Below are 22,017 nucleotides of genomic sequence, written 5' to 3'. Positions count from 1 at the left end.
AAAGCTCCTTTCCAATAGCTGCAAAATCCTGAAAGCGTTTTAACTCCACAGCCAGAGATGCGATGATGTACTGTATGTAATAGCCACACCATAATGATCGCATGACATGCACCTATCCTGCAAAGTCCAACATGAAGGAGACCATCAACACCCTGATATACGCTGACAGAACTCGCAAAATTAAAAACCAACCTATAGTCAACGTTGACCCCAGAGCTGCAGAAATGAGCCGTTTGAAACAACAGGTACAGAAACTGGAAAATGGGGGGAAAAACCGTGCTTGTGGAGTTGACCTCAAAATCACATCTCAAACTGCCATTATCTTATTTAATAATGCTGCAAGTTAAATACCTTTTTTTTACTTGTTTAGTTGTAAATCTTTTTATATTGACTACTGTAGGGAGGAACATGTGTGACTCACAACCTTCTTTTTTCTGTTTAAAATTAACATTGAAAGTGCCTTGATTTGTACTCATTTAGGTTCAGGAACTGCAGGTAATGCTGCTTCATGCCCATGGAGGAGTAGCTCCAGTGCTCTCTGTGTAAAACTAAATTACCCAGTGTCCCACCAGGATGTAAGGTGAATGAACCTGGGAAACATTAGCCTAAATGAAAGGCCATAAGAGTTACACGGTCCCTCTGTTAATAGGCCAGTTTGTGGTCACCTCCATTTTTCTGAGTTCAAAATCACAACTTAAAAGAAATTTAAATTCCCCAAACTTTTTTAAAAATGGCATGCCAATTTGAATCCCCTTGCTTCATAAAGCCTTGCAACCATTTTATTTTAATCATCCCATTCATAATATCAAATGTGGTTGATCAGCAGTGTTCCAGCTCCTTTATCAGGGCTCAGCTTCTTAATATATGTTATCCTTCACCTGTGAGAAGAAACTATGTCTTTGATGGTCTTTCAGGCCATATGGCTTGTGAAATTAGGTAGAGATACATCTTGTTTCCCATAATTCCTAAAGCCAAAGAGGTGCATTTCAAGATGCTGAATGAATTCTACCCCTCTAAAGAATTCCTACAATTGAAATTTAATATGGATGATAACTGTTGCACTTTTTGTAACTCTGAAGCAGAGACCACAGATCATTTGTTTTTCTATTGTAATCTTACATTTGACTTTTGGGCATGTTTAAATGACTGGCTCAGGTCCAAAACTGACTTCTTGGCACCTTTTACTTTAAAATAAAAACATCAAATTTGGTATATGTCTGAAAGAAAAAGATGTTGAATTCTTGGTCAATAATTTTATCATTTTGGCAAAATATTATATTCATAAATGTAAATGGAGTAAAAGGTGGCCTTGTTTAGCTGTGTTTAGGTATGAAATATCCATACTTAAGAAATCCCTGGGATGTATGAGTGGTAAAGGAACCCGAAATCTTTTATCTGCAATCAGTCACTTTGATTTACTGTAACCCCCTGGTTATATGTTTTATTTTTTAAATTTAAATTTATTTAGTTCAATTGATTTATTTATGTTTTTGTTCAGCTATCAATCTGTGTATGATTTGTTTCTCAGTCCCTTGTGGGTTCTGTAGACAGGTTTCACTGCCTTGTATGTCTGTAAATATGATGTTCATTTAAAAGAGAAAAAGGAAAAAAAAATTCATTTGACTCACAGGCTTGTGTGAAAAGCCTCTGCTGTAAAGCTAAGATAGCTTCCCTAGCCTCACCTTCTCAGCGCAGTCACTCCTGCTTGTTATATGCATTAGCATGTTTTGACTGGTAGTGTCTCTTTACACTGAGTTCCTTATACACAGCAACAGTCTCTTGGCAAATTAGGCAAACACAATTGTTTCATATTTCAGTAAAGAAATATTTAAATTTCCACCTGTCCCTCACAATCAACTTTCCATTTTTTTTTATCTGCAGTTGCCATTTCTCAAATCGGCTAGAAAGGGTTACAGCGGGGTCACACAGTCAGACTGCTGCTGACACCATTTGGTGACACAGAAAATTACACTTTGTACCTGAGTGATATGCATATTCTATCTGGCAGCGCTAGCAGGCCATAAATTATACATTTTATGACAGAGGCTGCGGGCCGTATAAAATCTGACCATGGGCCGCAATTAGTCCAAATTAGACTTTGGGCATGCCTGGTCTAGGGGATGTTTCCTGTGTTTACATTTCTAAGGTTGTATTTTTTGCTTTGTGTTCTGCAGTGTTGTAAAACAGCTTCTTCTGTATCTCAATGACAGTGAAAACAGTACAAATGTAAATGGGAATTCTGTCCAGTTTTGCAATCAATCTCCCACATACAGTAATGTGAACCTCTGTACTGTTGAAATTGATACATACCATACAGAACAACTGCAGCCTTGTATATTTTTAATCACTGTCAACTAAATCTGAGTCATAGTTGACACCAGAAAATACTTCCAGAGTACACTGTTGTATTGACAACATGACTAAACATTCTGACGTGTTTGTAAACAAAAAGACTTGTCATTTTGATGCACTGACATGTCCACTGACATATGTATTTACTTTTGAGAGATAAACTAAGCATTTTGAGCAAGTGACACTTTTGTAGTTTTTTCCATTGTGTGGTGCTGTTTGTACCAACTGTTTCAAGACATGCTCTTACTGGATGATTTGTGAAATGTTCCAAAGCGAAAAACAGTATTAGAATTATAATAATCTATTTACGCATTACAAGATATGTGCCGAGCTTAGTGGTGCAAGCAATTGAATGCTGAATCATTTACAGACTGGATGTTTAATTTAGACAGTCAGAACTACCAGAGCCCCTTTGAGTTTTTGAACTTGAAACTGTTGATAGTTGGTTTACTGCCCACTCCTTTAAATGTGTCCAATATCCACCAAAAACATTATATGTAATAAAATTGAATATGTTTGCTGTCAGTGTGAAGAAGACAGAGGTTTAATAACAGGGAAAAGTGAAGATAAATCAGTATCAAACAACTAATGTAGGCTACTAAACTACAGAAAAACATGACCCTCTTTGAATATTCTGTTAATTGAATCAGAGCAATGCATAACAATTCACTCTGATGTTAAGCTGAAAGGTTAAGGCTTAAACTTTCAAAAATCATTTCTGCAAATCATTGTGAGGTCATTGTATTACAGTAGTACTTTTTAAATCATCTGCAGTAACACTGCCAAGTTCAACATGTAGGCTAGTTTTGTAGTGGATACAAGGAGGAAAGACAGGAGCTGATTTCAGCATTTAAAGAATGCAAAGTTAAGAATCACAACACGGAACCTACTTGATATTGCATCACAAAGAATATACATCTGATTAAGTATGTCAAGGATAGAGGATTAAGTCTGTTGCCCCACGCTCCAGTTCGGCAGGTGGCGGTAAAGCACATGCAAGTTGGTTTTCCAGCCGCCAATCTAAAGTTGAAGAAGGCGACGGAAGTGGCGCTGGATGTTTGAAAGTGGCGGGTAGGAAAATGTTCACCTCCTGTAACCTAACTGTGCTAACTTAGGTCGGCAAAGGACGAGTTTACTAACTGGGCTGTAAGTAAGTGCTGTTCAAAGGTAAATTCATCAGATTTGACGCATATTAGTGTACCTACCTACCTACCTGCCAACCAGAGCAGCTGAATGCGCCTGCGGTTTTTTCTTTTTGTGTATTTAACGCTGACACTAAAGGAAACGTGAAATGTATTGTTAATGTCAGTATCTTACTAAAAGCTGCAGCGTTAAGATGACACCGACTCTGACTTAATTGTCATCCGTCACCTGGGTTGAAGACAGTTTATTTTTCCAACGTTATTTTCTTCACTAACCGACCGCTAAGCATAAAGTTTGTTGTTTTGCAAAGCGTTATCTTTGAGAAACGTTAGCTATGTATAATGTTGTTTAGCTAACGACAGCTAATGTGTCTGGGATGAGATTGGGGAACGTTAACATTGAAGTTTAGCGTATCTAACGTTGTCTAGAAATTAGCGTACATTTCTGCAATAACTCTTGGTTATTGCAAAGCTCTGAACAGAAGGCAGACATATATTAAGAAGCTGAGCCCTGTGGAAACAATGACAACACCCATGGTGACTTTACTGAGGCATTTTCTGATTCAGCTATAAGTTAATATTTACTTACTGCGAATGCGCGTGGTATGGATGTAACGCCTGAAGTATAGTAGTAATGCTAGTTACTAGTTACTATATTACTCAACCAGCTATAAAGTGTCTTATTTAATGTGGAGACACACTAACACTTGTGGATACAGTTTTGATGCTTTAAAAGGAATAGCATACAGTAATGCAAATAACACTCAACTATTCTGCCATAATGTTCTCAATTTTAACTTAAGGTTTAAATGGCTTTTGTTTGTATCATGCAGTGAAACGCATACAATGTTAGATATTATTTAGATCTTTTCTGTAATACATCTCTAAATCTGCCTCCAGCATTTATGCAGTACTTGCATATTGACATAGTTTTATGTGTAGTTTTATTATTCATGCCAGTGTTGATGAAAAGCCTTTTCTTTAAAAATGATGGGATTCATTGTATCTCAACATCCACCACTGGAGTCAGTGTCAACACTGTCTGGTTTTAATAATGTTTGGCATTTAAAATTTAGGTTTATCAAAGTCTTTTGTCCATTCTAAATATTTACCATATTATCTGGCTGGCTTGATTATGTTTAAGCTCTTATTTTCCTTTTATTACCAGGTATTCCTTGTGATAGTGCATCATGACAGATGATGCTAAAGTGATCCCAGTGCGGGTTGCTTTGCGATGTCGTCCATTGGTACCTAAAGAAATCAGTGAAGGATGTCAGTGCTGTCTCACCTTTGTGCCTGGGGAGCCGCAGGTCTGTGTACAACAAAAATAGCTTCACATAAATGTTAATATAATGTGTTTTTAGCTGATGGTCAGAAGTTTGTGGTCACCTCCATTTTTCCAGTTATTAGTGTAATTCAGTAGCTGTATTTTTTCCTTCCTATAGCATGAAACACTGGCTTCCTTTGTTGATAGCCCTTTTTCCAAATGCTTCAGAAGAACACTGCCTTTAAACAGATGGTTTCTTCTTCTAAGTGATCAACAAAAGTTGGGACACCTGTAGCAATTGTTTACATCAGTTTTCAAGGCTTCATTTACTTCCAATGCTGCAGAAAAGCTGTACGTGATGCCTGTTTTACATGAAATTTACTAACATTTTTAATTTTTTGTGAATTTTTCTTGTATTTTGCCTCTGGCAGTTTAATTCTTAGCTTTGTACTATTTAAGGTTATTCACTGGACTTGAATTGTTTAAATGCCAAAATAAAAGCTGGAAATATGGAGGTGTCCCCAAAATTTTGAACCAGTGTATCTAAACTACACCACAGTATGTGTGAGAAATGTCGGTTTTCAGGTGATTGTTGGCACAGAGAAGGCGTTCACCTATGATTATGTATTCGATCCTGCTGCCGAACAAGAAGAAGTTTTCAATACTACTGTCTCCTCTTTATTGTCTGGCCTTTTCAAAGGTAGCTATGGCTTTTTTACATGGTGATTTAATGCATTCAGTCAACATAATGTTTTATTGAATTCACCAAGAAAATGGACTTTTTGTTATTACCCATTTCCTGGTAGGTGAGAATATGCAAGTGAAAGTCACATGACATACACTGGAAAAATAGAATTAGCTGAGATGTCAGATAATTATAAAAACATGTTTTATCATTTCTTATTATCTTTTAAATATCTTTGGACTAACTTGTTCTTTTTGTAGGCTACAATGCTACAGTCCTTGCATATGGACAGACCGGCTCAGGAAAGACGTACTCCATGGGAGGAACATACACATCGGCACAAGAGAATGATCCTTCAGTTGGAGTTATTCCACGTGTCATCAGAAGGATTTTTGAGGAAATGGAGAAGACAGGCAGTGAAATCTGTCTGGCAGTTTCTTACCTGGAGGTTTGTGTACACGGCATTGTTTACACTGTGTATGTCTTCTTCGTGTGTGATGATAAAATATACGGTATTTCTGTCCTTTGCATCTAGCAGACGTTTTTTATTGCATGGTGATCTTTAAAAGTTTTTTTTTTTAAGTTTTTTCCTTTTGATTGTAGATCTATAATGAAGACATATTAGACTTGCTGTGTCCATCTAAGGATAAACCTGCCATCAGCATTCGTGAAGACCCAAAAGACGGCATTAAAGTGAGTGACTGACGTCAAGAACGACACCACACATTGTCCCTTTTTTTGTGAGCACATAGTAAATAGACAGATAATCCTCAATAATCTGCGTTTATGTCTGATTCTGTACCTTGGTGTCGGCTTTTATTTTTATCCTATCCTATTTTACAGATTGTTGGTTTAACTGAGAGGCGGATGTTCTCTGCACGTGAGATGGTGGACTGTCTTGAGCTTGGAAACTCTGCTCGCACTGTTGGCTCTACAGCGATGAATGCTGCTTCTTCACGCTCGCATGCCATTTTCACCATCACACTGGAGCAGCGTAGAGGGACAGAAAAGTCAGTTTGGTGCTTTCTACCACAGTTGTTATTTATGGGTTATATTTGGCCACTTAACACAACCTTTTGAGGGAACATGTGGTGTGGCTTAGTGATATGCATACAGTGAACGGAGCTGATTCTGGACTGACTGACGTGACTGGGCCAACAATGACCGACTGATTCTTTGACAATTCTCGTATCTAATACTTTTGTTTATTTTTTATGTAGAAGTGGTGATTCTGTCTTATATCTTTTAGATTGTTGAATTATCTCACAGTTTGTTGAACTGTTTAGAGTTATTGTAATAATAAATAACCATTGGGATAATTTGCCTGAATTAATTTAGTTCACATCAGACCATAACAACCACAGTAGCTTTAAGTAATTTGACTAGAGTTTTTCATAAAGATGTATGGAATTCACTCTGAATTTGTACTACTGTGTATGAACAGTCCTCATTATGAGGCCTCATTTTCAAATATTCTACAAATTAAATGTTTGTGTAATGTTTTGTTGCAGGATTGACTCAATTGTGTCTAAGTTGCATCTTGTAGATCTGGCTGGTTCAGAGAGACAAAAGAAAACCAAAGCAGAGGGAGACCGTTTAAAGGAAGGTAAACCCAGTAAATCTTATGATTTATTAATTTAAAGGTTGTCAATACTTTATTTATGATTCCCTCAATGATATAGAGTGTGGTGCCTTATAAATGATGTGCTGCAGTTGTGTCTTCAGTAACAGTATGTCCGTTTCAATGCTGTTGATTTTCATCTTCAGGCATCAGCATCAATCGTGGCCTTTTGTGTTTGGGTAATGTAATCAGTGCCTTGGGGGATGAAAGCAAGAAAAACACCTTTGTTCCATACAGAGACTCTAAACTCACTCGCCTGCTGCAGGGTAGGCTTTGAGTTCTATTTTCAAAAGCTACATACTGGTCATGTCATGAGGTTAGACTCAAATACTGTTTTCACTTTTAGGACCTTCATATATAAGCAAATCATAATGGTAAAGCATGCATCCTGCTTTTCTTTGCTTTTATTGTTTTACATGGCTGCATCTGTTCTGTTACCACAAAATAAAAAAAATAAGCTGTTCTATTGATGGCATTGTGCACTGGCAATGTGTAGTTTTTGTGGAATAGTCTTACTTGTTTAATGCAAAAAAAATGGCAAAATCCCTGGTGAATGCACATTAAAACAGCAATGATGCAGCATGGTTAATGGCTGCAGAGCTTTTCTGAACAGTTTTTTGTTTGTTGCTTCATCAGATTCTCTGGGAGGTAATAGCCACACCCTGATGATCGCATGCGTCAGCCCTGCAGACTCCAACATGGAGGAGACCATCAACACCCTGCGATACGCTGACAGAGCTCGCAAAATTAAAAACAAACCTGTAGTCAACATTGACCCCAGAGCTGCAGAAATGTGCCGTTTGAAACAACAGGTACAGAAACTGGAAAACAGAGCAGAAAAAAACCTTGCTTGTGGAGTTGACCTCAAAATCACATCTCAAACTGCCATTATCTTATGTCACAATGCTGCTAATTAAATGCTGTTCATTTACTTGTTTAGTTGTAAACCTTTTTATATCGACTACTGTAGGGAGGAACATGTATGATTCACTTTTGTTTAAAATTGACATTGAAAGTGCTTTGATTTGTACTCATTTAGGTTCAGGAACTGCAGGTAATGCTGCTTCATGCCCGTGGAGGAGTAGCTCCAGTGCTCTCTGGGTAAGACCAAATTACAGTGTCCCACCAGGATGCAGGATGAATGAACCTGGGAAACATATTACCCTAAATGAAAGGCAGTAACTGTTACACGGTCCCTCTGTTAATAGGCCCGAGTCAGCGGAGAACGTGACTAAGCTGCTGGAAAGGAACCGTGCTCTGCTGGATGAGAACAATAAGTTAAGCAGGGAGTTGAGTGAGGCAGCTGGACAGACCACCCTCATGTTTGAAAAGATTATTGTGGTGAGCCATATCTTAATATTTGTGGCTCTCATTGTTGAAAGCTGATGACAGTATTACCACTGGAGAAACTGTGTCCCATTGTGCCCATCGTTAGAAATAGACCAGAAGCAGTTGAAACTGTCATGTTTATCACATTGTGTTGACTTTGCTTTACAGACAGAACAGGCAAATGAGAAACTACAAAGCAAACTGGAACAACTGCAGCGCCATGCAGCGTAAGTTTACTAAGGCATGAAGCCAGGAGGGCTTTGACATGGTTCAGACCGAGATTAGAGAGGACACAGAAAACTTCAGCTGTTCTGTTAAAGACTTTGTTTACTTTTCGTTGCTCTGATTATTTCTGTTCATAGTTTCAGCTGTTTGTTGTTGCATGCTGACCATCAACAAGTTTTAGTACTGAAAGACCACATTTTAGTTTAGGGCTTAGCACCTGAGAAAAGGCTGCCACTAATAAACTTACAAGGTTTGTTGAACAAGCTGTTGATTCTGTTGAGTCCCACTCTTTATGTACCTTTATTTCAGATGTACAGTGGATCTTGAGAAAGTGTTGCAGACACTGGAGGACCAGGAATTGAAGGAGAATGTTGAGGTGATGAAGAACCTGCAAGACATCATCTTAGAGTTGAAGGTACACAGAGCAGTATATACGTACAGTATATCAGTGCACCAAAAGACAGCATTTTGTGTAATGCTGAAATTCACATTAAACATATTTGACTTTTTATAGACTTGGTAAATGTAATTAATAGATAATCTTAAGGTGAACACCATTGTTAGTTGCTGAACTAATTTCCAGGTCAAAGTACAAACAGTTTTGGGTTTTTTTTCCCATCAAAAGTTATGTAGTTAGGTCATACCAATGTGAAATCCTGCACAGTTGAGTTTGAGTCCTCATAATATTGACTTGTTTGTTTGTTTTTTGAAGAATGAGAGTGCAGGCATCACTGCCTCTATTGACAGTATGGCTGCAGGAGAGGATGCAGCTGAGCTTTCCGAGAATGGCAGTAAAAATGCAGCAGATGAGTCGCCATTTGTACGTTGACAGTTTTGTTCTCTTAATGTTGACATAAAATGTTGGTTAATGTCAGATAGACTTCACAAAATTGAGAATTCTGCAGTCACTGCACAATTTGTACAGTTTTTTTAATGAGATGATAATGTTAAGCATAATTTTTGATCAAACAATAATATAATATTTCTTTTTAATTTATTTCTGGCCCAATTTAAAACAAAATGGTTTTCTCCTCTAACACGTTAAAAAGGATGCTACTGCCACTGTTGGTAAGGACTCCCTGGAGACCTTTACAGCCCATCATGCACTGCGGCAGGCTCAGCTCTCCAAGGAGCTGATTGAGCTGAATAAAGTGTTGAGTTTGAAGGAAGCTTTTGTGAAGAAAATGTGCCAGAATGACAGCCAGTTGGAGCTGATACAATCTGAACACCAGGTAAGATGATTTCTATCATTTTGGACACCAACACTTTTAGAACCACAAAAAAATTTATTAGATGCTCCACGTGATCTTGTCACTATTTTAGATGTGTCTATCAAATGCTGTTTTTTTTATGATCTTTTTGGACTGACTGACATTTATTTTCCAACATGTGAGTATATTTGAAAATGGTATACTCTAGGTGAGATGCTCAACCATCCAGTAGTTAACACGAGCGATGTAGTGTGACTTGTGATATCATCTGTGGTACTAGGCTCCCATCACAGTTGACTTGGGTTAAATTTAAAGCACAGTCTTTTAACTGAGTCAGATGCTTTTTTTTAGTAAGAAATGATTGACAAGCTTTAATTCCGGGCATTTTGTCCTACAGAAAAATGTACCAGGGCTGCAGCTTGCAGTTGATTCTCTGCAGAAAGAGAAAGAGGAACTGGTTTTGGCGCTTCAGTCTGCAAAGAAAGACACTAATCAGGCTAAGTATGAAAGCTTTGATGCTTTGGCTGTGGTTTTTGACATATCCTATGTAACATTTATGTCTGTTTATGAAGTTAATTTGGTTTGATGTAAAATTTCTTTTAGGGTTAGTGAGCAGCGGAGGAAGAGGCTTCAGGAGCTTGAGGCCCAGCTTGTAGACATGAAGAAAAAGCTACTTGAACAGTCCAAAATGCTGAAACTCAAAGAATCTTCGGTTCAGAAAGTTAGCAAGCTCATGCAGGAGATACAGGTATCTAATGGTTTTCTTTACTTTTAATGAATCCTCAGGTCATCACAAGGTGGACAAGTCTGTTGTTTCATAGGTTAACATGACAGTCATTTTGGATGTAATGGACTTTTCTAATATTTATCATGCCAAACATACTGATAAAGGTTTACTTTTGTTGTCTTCAACCTAAGCACAAAGAATTTTTGCTGTCACCACTCCTGGGATTAAATACCACAACAAAACAGTGACAATATCTTCTATTTTTGCCATTTACTTGAGTCTAAAGTAGTGTTTTTTCTGAAAATGTGCTGAACTGGCACAGAACACTGTTAATATATAACACTAGTGGCTACACATGTAAGCCACCTCCAAGCACAGTAACACTGCGTTCTCCCAGGCTATGAAGACCCAGCGTACACAGCTGATGAGGCAGATGAGGGAGGACTCAGAGAAATACAGACAGTGGAAGAACAAGAAGGACAGGGAGGTACTGCAACTAAAGGAGAAGGTAGGTGGAGATCAACTTCTTGAGAAATTGCAGGACCTTTCCAACAAGTAACCCCGCAGCTTTTTAAAAATTTGTCTTGCAGGATCGTAAGCGCCAGTATGAGTTGATTAAACTTGAGAGGGATTTCCAGAAACAGGCCAACATCCTGCGTCGTAAAACCGAAGAGGTGAGTCCTCTTGTTCTATCCTATTTGCAAACCTAAGCCACTCCCCCTGCTTCTCAATTTCTGCAGTTAGTCCAGTCTGATTTAGTCTCGTGTCACACTGCTTTTTCCCCCCTAAAGGCTGCAGCTGCCAACAAGCGGTTGAAAGATGCCCTACAGAAGAGAAGTGAGGTGGCAGAGAAACGCAAAGATGGTCAAAACAAAGGAAAGGAGGGAGCTGCTGCAAGAGTTAAGGTGGTAAAGCCTGATTCTGGGGCTTCTCTTTAGTTTGACTTGTTTCCACATATTCAAGAATACTGACAGACTTTGTGTAGTGGTATTGTTGCATTGTTAACTCTTTATGTAATCAGATGTGGCTTCTCAATGAAGTAGAGGTGATGGTTAGTACAGAGGAAGCCCAGCGCCACCTCAGTGACCTGCTGGATGACAGAAAGGTCTTGGCTCAGGAGATCAACCACCTCAAACAGCAGATCGAGTCTGGGGACAAGCCTGCTCCCAAAATCAGAGTGAGCTCAGAAATTTGTTCTTTTACTCATACACACTGAGGAGAACATGCAAAAAAAGGAGAATAAGTGAGATGTAGAGTAGAAATGTTACAGAGAAGCAGTGCTTTGATTTCTTGTCTTTCCATATAGCGTCGGACCCTCATCATCTCTGAGCTAGAGACTCAGGGGGCCCTGGAAGCACCTCTGGCCAAACAGATTGAGAACCTGCAGACTGAAATGGACCTGCGGTAAGTCAGAGCAACCAACTCAGTTCATTTGACTTGATCCTCACTCTTGAATGACCTTCCGAGGCATGTTTCATCTGTACATTTAATGATGCACAAGAATGTTTAAAAATCCTTACTAAAACCTCTCAGATTTTGTGATTCTTGCAAACCATAATACTAGTTTTATAAAAACTTCTACAGGAAACCCTGAAATGTTTGTGCAGTTTTGCTGTTCAGCAAAGGAATAGTTCAAATTTTCAGTGGTTTGCACTTTAACAGGAACGCCCAGATCGCTGACCTCCAGCAGAAACTTCTGGTCGCAGACAGCGAGGGGCGTTTGAAACAGCGCATAGATGGAATCACAAGCATCGTGGATGCCAAGTGTGCTGTCAAAATCTTGATGTCTGAGGTAACGTTCTTTTTTTTTTTTTTTAGGAAGTTGAATAAAACATTGTCTATTCACATCTTTGTGCTGAATTAGCCAATAGTACATTCAATTGCTACTTTCTGTTTTCCCTCAAAAATGTTCCTTTTGTATGTAGCTGGTGTCTGCTAAAACAGCCAGTGCCAAGCTGGAAAGCGAACTTAAACAGGAAAAAGGAAACGCACAGGATCTGAGGAAGATGCTGATTGATGAGAGAAATGTGATGTCAACCATGGACATGGAGCACCAGCAGCAGCTGGTGGAGCTGGAGCAGAGGCATCAAGAGAAGGTGCTCAGATCAAGGGAAAACAAAATCCAAAACTATATAGCCCTGTGTGAACAAGTGTTTGCCCCCCTGTCACAACACTGGTTTATCGCACCTGAGTTCAATTTCTCTAGCCACACCCAGGCCTGATTACTGCCACACCTGTTCGCAATCAAGAAATCACTTAAATAGGACCTGCCTGACAAAGTGAAGTAGACCAAAAGATCCTCAAAAGCTAGACATCATGCCGAGATCCAAAGAAATTCAAAACCAAATGAGAAAGAGAATAATTGAGCTCTATCAGTTTGGAAAAGGTTATAAAGCCATTTCTAAAGCTTTGGGACTGCAGCGAACCACAGTGAGAGCCATTATCCACAAATGGCGAAAACATGGAACAGTGGAGAACCTTCCCAGGAGTGGCCGGCCGACCAAAATTACCCCAAGAGCGCAGCGACAACTCATCCAAGAGGTCACAAAAGACCCCACAACAACATCCAAAGAACTGCAGGCCTCACTTGCCTCAGTTAAGGTGAGTGTTCATGACTCCACCATAAGAAAGAGACTGGGCAAAAATGGTTTGCATGGCAGAGTTCCAAGACGAAAACCACTGCTGAGCCAAAAGAACATAAAGGGCCGTCTCAGTTTTGCCAGAAAACATCTTGATGATCCCCAAGACTTTTGGAATAATACTCTGTGGACAGACGAGACAAAAGTTGAACTTTTTGGAAGGTGTGTGTCCCATTATGTGTGGTGTAAAAGTAACACCGCATTTCAGAAAAAGAACATCATACCAACAGTGAAATATGGTGGTGGTAGTGTGATGGTCTGGGGCTGTTTTGCTGCTTCAGGCCCTGGAAGACTTGCTGTGATAAATGGAACCCTGAATTCTGCTGTGTACCAAAATATCCTGAAGGAGAATGTCCGGCCATCCGTTTGTGACCTCAAGCTGAAGCGAACTTGGGTTCTGCAGCAGGACAATGATCCAAAGCACACCAGCAAGTCCACTTCTGAATGGCTGAAGAAAAACAAAATGAAGACTTTGGAGTGGCCTAGTCAAAGTCCTGACCTGAATCCAATTGAGATGCTGTGGCATGACCTTAAAAAGGCAGTTCATGCCCGAAAACCTTCCAATGTGGCTGACTTACAACAATTCTGCCAAGATGAGTGGGCCAAAATTCCTCCACAGCGCTGTGGCAGACTCATGGCAAGTTATCGAAAACGCTTGATTGCAGTTGTTGCTGCTAAGGGTGGCCCAACCAGTTATTCGGTTTAGGGGGCAAACACTTATTCACACAGGGTTTTGTAGTTTTGGATTTTGTTTTCCCTTAATAATAAAAACCTTCATTTAAAAACTGCATGATGTGTTTACTTGTGTTATCTTTGACTAATATTTAAATTTGTTTGATGATCTGAAACATTACAGTGTGACAAACATGCAAAAAGATAAGAAATCAGTAAGGGGGCAAACACTTTTTCACACCACTGTATATACCGGCTTGCATCTCTTGTTAGAGCCATGCATATTTATGCAATGTTGAGTTCTCTCTGTTTTTTATACAGGTGCTTTACCTGCTTAACCAGCTACAGAACAAGCCCATATGTGGAGAGTCTGATGAATCAAAGCAGAATGATGAGAGTTCAAAGGAGAAGGGGCTTCTACAGCGCCTCAAACTTCAGGTTTGTCTCCACTGACTTTAGAGCAGCTGTCTACTCAACCCCTGATTCTACTTTTTTTTTTTTTTGCAGAAATTGGACAGATTTATCACAGAGTTAACGAGAGCGCATGTTCCTCCGCTGAGACAACATTCACTTGTGTGAACGGGTCTGTTGTGAAAAATGAGATCCAGAACAACTCAAAATGTGTCCTAAAATCTTTGATCTGGATCAAATCTGGATCATCTTTTAGGGTATGATGGGCAGTTGCACCGTGCATCTTACCTAAACATTTCAGGGTTCTGGCTTCATTATAGGGCAAGTTATGGCAGAAAATATGTGTTAAGTGCCGTTTTCAATGTTAACATTAAATGGCTGTCAGATCCGGATGAAATTTGGCCTAGCAATAGACATTTCCACCCTACATATGTGTGTCAAATTTAAAATGATTTAGATAACGTTTGACCAGGAGATAAACTTTTGCCCCATGTTAATGATCTGGACTTTTTTGTGGATTTGACCTTTGACCTTTTTCAGTCAAAATCTAATCACTTCTAGGGTTGGTCCCCACCAGTGTGTATACCAAGTATGCTGATGAACCATCCAGCTGTCTGCCCGTAATTTTGCTACCCATCTCACACACACACACACACACACACACACACACACACACACACACAGAACCAAAAGCATAGCCTCTATGGCCGAGGTAATAATATGGTCATTTGTGACATTGTTTTAGGAAGAAAAGCTGCAAGAATTGAGTGAGCAGAACCAGAAACTGGTGGAGCAGAATGAAAAATACAGACAGGTAATGAAGTCCCCATGACTGGTTTGACTCTGTTTTTATTTTATAATGTTAATATTGAGTTGAATTATAAATGATGTGCATCGCTGTCCAACCTGTCAACATGCTGCATGAGTACCACGTGACTCTAATGGTCACATGACAGATCATTTTAAGTCGTAACTAAAGTATGTTAAGTGGAACAGCACAGATGTGTACTGAAACTGCGGTTGTTTTTCTCCACAGGAGCTCACTGTGGTCAGTGGAAAGAAAGTCCTTGTACCCACGACCAACAATGAGAGGAACCCAGAGGACTCATTTGAGTATGTTCCTCAAAAGGTTTGTTATGTCAGATTTTCTACCTTTTGCTTTCCAGTCCTCTGTGTGCTTTAGGTTTTTCCATTTTTAATGGCTAAGTTAGTTAATTCAGGTTATTTTTGGTAGAGAATATTTTAGTCAGGGCTAATGTTTAAACTGAAAGAAAACATTGCACAACGAATTAATGACATTTAATACAGTACAAGGCTAGGCTCCTGGGGTTCCCTGCTTTGTGTGTTTCCCCACTTTATTCAAAGTGACTTTCCTGACTTAAGGCTTCATAGATATCATGCAGGAATGTAACACATTAGATCATTAACTGACAAGTAAGTTGCCTTGTCAAGCAAAGGCATTGATCCAAATGTAGGATGTTTAATGTGAGGTGAGATGTAGATCTGTATTTTCCATGTGTTATTTGTTCTTTCCTTGTCTTCTCTGTGAACAAAAGCCTAAAGGGAAGCGCTTCACCACAGCTAAATCACAGCAGAAAGTGACCATCAACCTTGAAGATCTGATTTCTCCCAGTGAGGATGAGGAGGAGGAGGAAGAGGATGAGTGGTGCCCTGAGAAACCTGAGAAGGGACGCAGAATCTCAAAGAAACCAAAAGCAACTGGGGTAAGACTAGAATTGTGATACGGGTCATGTTATTTGTGTATGAGACCAATAAGCTCTCAGACCCTGACTGTTCACAACGTGCTAATGAAAACGTCAATCATCTCCTTTCACTGGAAAATGCCACATCGTTCAGAATGCACCAGATGGTGAAGCAAAGTACTGTAACTCTGGTTTCAGCTGAGAAAGTTTTGAATGAAAGTTGTACATCTCAGTTTGTTATTGAAAAGTACAAATGTCCTGCAGCTCCATTAGATAGTGCTGAGCTATGCATACACATACAGACCATGACTGTAAATAATTTCCTTTCTTTCAGTGTGCGTGCAAAGGTCACTGCAGCAACAAGCTGTGCAGATGTCGCAAAGGAAAGATGACATGTGGGCAGAACTGCCAATGTAATCACGAGAAATGTCGAAACATGGACGACCAGGCGCCTGCTGAGGTAAGTATAAACTTCAGTTCTGGGTGTGAAAACAGTTTCCTGGTGCTGACATGTATAGTACCACTATTCTTTACGCTTGCACACAGCTTGAGAAGCACAACAGTCTTAAATTTCTAGCTAAGAACATGTTGAATTTGCAACATCAGTAATTGCTTAAAAACAATTTGTACTGATGTTCCATGCAGTTATGGTTACTGTTGTCACATGAGGTAAGTGAAATACCTTTGTGTGCTTGTATGGCAGATTTCGTAATAACTTCTGCAGGTTTGAATGCAAGGAGGGCCTGTGTGAATGCCTTGGAACCTAATAGGAAAAATTATTGCAGTAACTGCCCAAAACATCGCACTGGAATGAAATGTTTCTTCTAATAAATGTATTTAATAAATGCCATACAGTATAATATAAAAACACATTCAATTAGTTAGCCATGGCATGGTAAATAATTGTAACATTCAGATTAAGTTACTAGACTATTATTTGTCACAACATTAAAAGAATAGAAGTATTATAACGTCATTGTTAATGTAGGTTTTACTTATCATTTGCCACTTGTGTCCATTCAGACCTGGCTTTTGCTGACATAAATATCTTGACTTGCTTTGTTGAAGATATTGGATTATTTCATGAAACCACATGCAACACAATAAATCTTGTTCTCTGGGACCTTTTCAACATTTTAGAATCTGAAAGAGACAGAAAGCGTCCTCAGAGATTCGTTGTTTCTTCAAGACCACGCATCCATCAGCCCTGACAACGCCACATTCTTCAAACCACCTTCTTGTACACCCACCAAGAAGGTGAGCTGGCTCCTTCTGAAGACTTGCAGGACAGAGATCACCCATATGGTGGCCTTGAGAATGATTATCGTGCATGTAGAAGATGTGCTTGACATGAAAACAACAATGCTGCATCAGTTAACAACAGATTGTGATTCATTCCTATAGTTATCAATCTGTCACTAATTTATTCCTGGTCATTGAAACAAACACTATAGCATTGGAAACGGGCTAAACGGGGCTGGCAGTGAAATGTCAAAACTCTTATGATTAGAAACATTTTGGCAACAGGAACTTTAAGGGTTGTGATGTAGGACTAACACTAATGTAACTGATGTCTACCCTTTTAGGTGCTAAAAGAAATCGGAGACATGGGACATGACACTACAGGCCTGAAGTTGGAAAGAAAACCTGTCTTGCCAGAGGAAGAGAAGGAGGATGAGGAGGAGGAGGATGAGAAAGCCACTGTAAGCTTCCTGAAGAGGAGGAAACGAATCCTGACAAGTTTTCAAGACAGTTTTTTCTCTGGATGCACTCCGATCAGAGAGGAATCCTAGTGCGCTCGGAGCCCTTTTGGGGTTAGTTTGTTTTTTAACACAGTAGCTGTTCATATGTGTTGGTAGTCTTTTATATGTGACTGAGCTACAACTTGGAAGTAGTTTGACTATCAATAAAATTGCCTTTTTTTTAAACTGGAATCATAATGAGATGCTCTTGAAATTTTCCTGTACATAATCGTTTAGTTTAATATGTCAGGCTAAATTTACTTTGCTAGTATGTAAAATGAATAGTTCACAGTCTACATTCACACAATTGCACTCTTCAACACAACACGATAAAACTGTGTCCTAGGGAGCAGCCTGTTGGTTTTCACTGCTTCTAGTGTGAGCTGAATAAAGTCTTAGTCAAATCTTGTTTGTAAAAGTTTGACTTTTTTTGTGTTTTGTCTCAACATGTAGCAGTTTTAGCAGCTTCTTAGCCTGCTAATGGAAAATTATTTAATTATTCTGTTATGAATGTTTTACTTTTGAATCACTTTCATTGCTGTTTCTCAGCAGCACTGGGTCTTCAATGGAAACTTTTTGAAATGCATCAAATAAAATAAACTCAGAAGCTGTATTAATTATGTATGCTTATCTAAGTTTGTTCTTGTAGAGTGAGTGATAAAAACATTAGTACACTTTGTTACAGATTTCTCAAAATAAACTCTGTAATGCTCTTTGCCTTGTCTTGCTAATGTGTGAAAATAATTTCTCCAATTTTATTTCCTTCCCTGACTGACTCAGGGCCCGTCTGTGTGGCGTTTCCATGTTCTCCCTGTGCCTGCGTGGGTTTTCCACAGGTACTCCGGCTCTGGCTTCCTCCCATAGTCCAAAGACATGCAGCTTAGGTTGATTGGCGACTGAATTGCCCATAGGAGTGAGTGTCAGTGGTTGTCTGTCTGCATGTCAGCCCAGTAATAGACTGCTGACCTGTCCAGGATGTACCCCGCTGGGTGAGAGGCTTTCTTCAGGAATAAGCGGTATAGATAATGGATAGATGTTTTTTTTTTTTTTTTTTTTTTTTTTTTTTTTTTTTTTTTTTTTTTTTTTTTTTTTTTTTTTTTTTTTTTTTTTTTTTTTTACTTATTCGCTGACCCAGACATACAGCCAAATGTTAAATGAGCGACATGATGCCCTGCTCTGTCTTTTAGTGTTCTGACATTTCTTATACCAGATCAATAGTTTCTAGTTGCATTATTTTTACTGTGCCATGATAAAGTTTGCGATGCATGTATCTGCAGACTGTTTGGATCAGAGTGCAGTGATAATAACACATCAACAATGAATCACTTTCTTCTCCATCTTCCAGCTCTTCCTGAACGTTCTCTGGGGGTCTCTGAGGGCCGCTGGAGATAAACATTCCCTGGTGTTAGTCCTGGCTCCACCATCAGGGTATCCTGCTGCACATAAGCTCTACATGAACATGTAATTGAAGACTGGCAGCTGCTGTAACTTACCTTTTTTGTGATTTTCAATTTATAAAAACAAACATCTTTAAATAGTTTAAGGAAGAGAAGAAAGAGAGGATAAGGTTCTTCACATGTACAGTGGAGCTCAATATCAGATTTAGAAGTGGAAAGTGGAAAATTCATTAAATGTCTGAGCTGAAGGCACACAGCAGCATATTACAGTATTATTTGTTATGGTGGATCTTTGCTCTCCATAGCCACAGTGTGTGTTTCTCATCTGAAAATATGGCTGTCTGTTACAGGAGGCTACCATAAGCCAGAGCCTTGCCGCTGCTGTTGCAATGCATTATGGTCACCAATGAGGCACCGCTAGAGGTCAGAGTAGCTCTTTGAAGGCTTGTTGATAATCCATGTAGTTCCAAAAGTTGATTTCTACTTGTGTATTTATGCTTGTAGATCCCTCCTGAGCCTGTCTATGTCACACACTGCCCGCTCCACAGATGTCAACTCACAAAAATCCACAGGTTTTTTTTTAGGCTCACGTTTTGTCACATTTTCTGATTGCTTTTATGTGTCAGGATCAAGAAACCAAGAAAAATCTGAAGTGAGATCATATCCACCTTCAGTAATAAAGGTATCTTTGAGAGGAGCAGAGACAAACACTGGATTCTAACTAATGTTTGATATTCTCATTTGCATGTGAGGAATGGGAAGAGAAATTCAGCGTTGTTGTTTTAAGCAGCGCTGACACTTGCTGTGAAAAACCGTATTTGAAGACAAGAGAAATTAGATTAAGGTAACTCAAAAATAAAATTATAGATAACAGAAAGATTGGATTAAAATAAAATGAAAACATACTGAAGATTAAAGTAACGGTGTCCTCACTGGTTCTGGCAGCTTATAAGATTTGTAGGTCTTTGGAGTTCGGTGCCATTGTGTACATTTTAAACTGTGCAAATACACAGCACTGAACATTAGCAGATTGTGTGCTGAAACCGTAGGGCAAGTGTTTGCTGTTGGTTTATCAGGCTTAAATATACATGAACAGAAATCATATGAATCCTATATGTAGTTACAGGTCTTTTAAGCACGTGGTATTTTAAAGCCCCTGAAAACTTGCCTTCATATACATAGTATCTTAATTTTTCTCTCTAACATTAAATATAATATATAAATAAGGAAAAATCTGTTTAAAGGGCATCTTTTTGTTTTGTTGAACCAGGAATTAAACACTTATCTCCTTTACCAGCATGTGCAGTGTAGGTTGGATCAGATTTGCTTGACCTTCATCAGATTTAGATTCAAATGTTTCTACATCCTAATTGGTGTGTGGATGTACTATATGTGACATCAGCTTTCTCCAGCTGAGCCCTGCCCACTCCAAACCAGAGGGAAGAGCACAGAGAAATTAACCAAATAAGTGAAGCTGTTCCAACACTGGCAGAAAAAGCCTTTTATACAGAATCCCACTGCTCATAGTAAGAAGCTCATTGAGAAAATACATCGTCTGGGCCTTTAAACACAGTTGTCTTACTGGTATAAAGTACCTACTGAAAGCTTACAGTACACGATAGTGAAAAATATGAAGACATTACCAGTTGATTACTCAAATAAGAGTAGTTACATTTCTGGTTTTCTCTTGACTTTATATTAAAAAGAACAAACCAGTCAACTGAAATGGGAAAAAATCCTGTTTGTTCTGAGAAACAAATGTCATCAGATACTTGAGGCCTGGCTGTGTGAGTTAAAAAGGCATCTGTAGGTCTGAAGTAGCAAGCAAACAGGCATTATGTGCTGACACAAAACAAAATTTAAAAAGGGATGTAACAGACAGAAGCTACAGATAGTCTTAATCATAACTTAGATTTTCAAACTCAGAGAGCACAACAATTTGTCCATTAAAAGAACACTATCTACCCTGAAAGCATCAATCATTTCTGAAATGAGGCAAGATCAACCTCAGCCAAGATCTGGTGACTGCGTGTGACCTTGTGCAAGAGATAATTTCCTTCTCAGCAGATTGTGTTGTTATCTGATCTAAATTCCAGCTGAAATTATTATGTCCTCAGGCACCATCAAATCAAAGAAGGAGTTTATCTGTGCCAGATTACTACCGTGCACATATTCTCTCTCTCTCTCTCTGAGACATTGGACTCTGTACTTACCAGTACTTTGAAGTTAAGACATAAGATAGCTCACGTATATGAATGAAAGAGGAGGAACAATGTTCAATGTATTTCACTACATTTCCTTGTTAAAGGTGATTGTGCTGCAGTTTCACAGTGTAGATGTCAAGTAGTGAGAAACATCTACATTAGGATGTGAACACAGTGAAACAACAAGCTGTCCTGCCGATATGCCTTCTGTTTCGCTATGAATCCTTTAAAACATTCCAAACTGTAAGCTTTAATGATAATGGACAACAGTTTACTGGCCTACAAGTAATTAGTATCATGTATCATGTGTTGTTTTACAGTCAACTTCCAGTTAAAGAATTACAACCTGCTAGTTTATCTTTCATTTAGCCCTTAATGAGTCCTGCTGCTGCCAGTATTTGTTGCATTACTAAAACTTTGTATGTATCAAAGTATACTCTCCTCCTTTTGCCCAATCTTTATGGTGCCGTTCATTCTGTCTTGTATTGCGCTGTCATTCACTTTCACTTTGTGACTACAGCCCAGTGTTTTGTCTCCTCCTGTGCTGTTGCTCCATATCTCAGATGTTCATATTTGCCTATTCCAGTAATTCCACCTAGGTGTGTGCATGTATAATATAGGCAATGTTGAGAAAAATAATGCAACAGTAAATGTAGATTGAGCTCACATGCTTGCCCTATGTTACCTTTA

The 22,017-nt window shown here is 38.9% G+C and overlaps 1 protein-coding gene across 4 annotated transcripts; it reads left to right on the top strand.

Annotated features, from left to right (window-relative positions):
• The first annotated feature begins 3,345 nt into the window (after positions 1-3,345).
• kif4 (kinesin family member 4) lies at positions 3,346-18,368 on the top strand. 4 transcript variants are annotated; one of them, XM_020600491.1, is made up of 31 exons: positions 3,346-3,423; positions 4,663-4,804; positions 5,347-5,461; positions 5,707-5,894; positions 6,050-6,139; positions 6,290-6,456; positions 6,958-7,052; positions 7,214-7,333; positions 7,704-7,879; positions 8,107-8,168; positions 8,276-8,408; positions 8,565-8,623; positions 8,931-9,036; positions 9,334-9,441; positions 9,671-9,853; positions 10,230-10,333; positions 10,436-10,580; positions 10,957-11,067; positions 11,150-11,233; positions 11,351-11,464; positions 11,581-11,736; positions 11,866-11,963; positions 12,222-12,351; positions 12,485-12,655; positions 14,192-14,308; positions 15,027-15,095; positions 15,318-15,410; positions 15,838-16,005; positions 16,319-16,444; positions 17,125-17,241; positions 17,571-18,368. In XM_020600491.1, exons 2-31 carry the CDS (start codon positions 4,685-4,687, stop codon positions 17,775-17,777), a joined length of 3,732 nt encoding a protein of 1,243 aa, XP_020456147.1. In that variant the 5' UTR covers positions 3,346-3,423; positions 4,663-4,684; the 3' UTR covers positions 17,778-18,368. The 4 variants fall into 4 exon arrangements, with proteins under 4 accessions (XP_020456147.1, XP_020456145.1, XP_020456146.1 ...); XM_020600489.1 differs by having other exon boundaries at positions 3,415-3,498; XM_020600490.1 differs by lacking the exon at positions 3,346-3,423 and adding an exon at positions 3,425-3,502.
• The last annotated feature ends 3,649 nt before the right edge of the window (positions 18,369-22,017 follow it).

The sequence above is a fragment of the Monopterus albus genome, unplaced genomic scaffold (assembly GCF_001952655.1).
Source record: "Monopterus albus unplaced genomic scaffold, M_albus_1.0 scaffold47.1, whole genome shotgun sequence".
NCBI classification, from domain to species: domain Eukaryota; kingdom Metazoa; phylum Chordata; class Actinopteri; order Synbranchiformes; family Synbranchidae; genus Monopterus; species Monopterus albus.
This window is presented reverse-complemented; position numbering and strand designations above follow the sequence as displayed.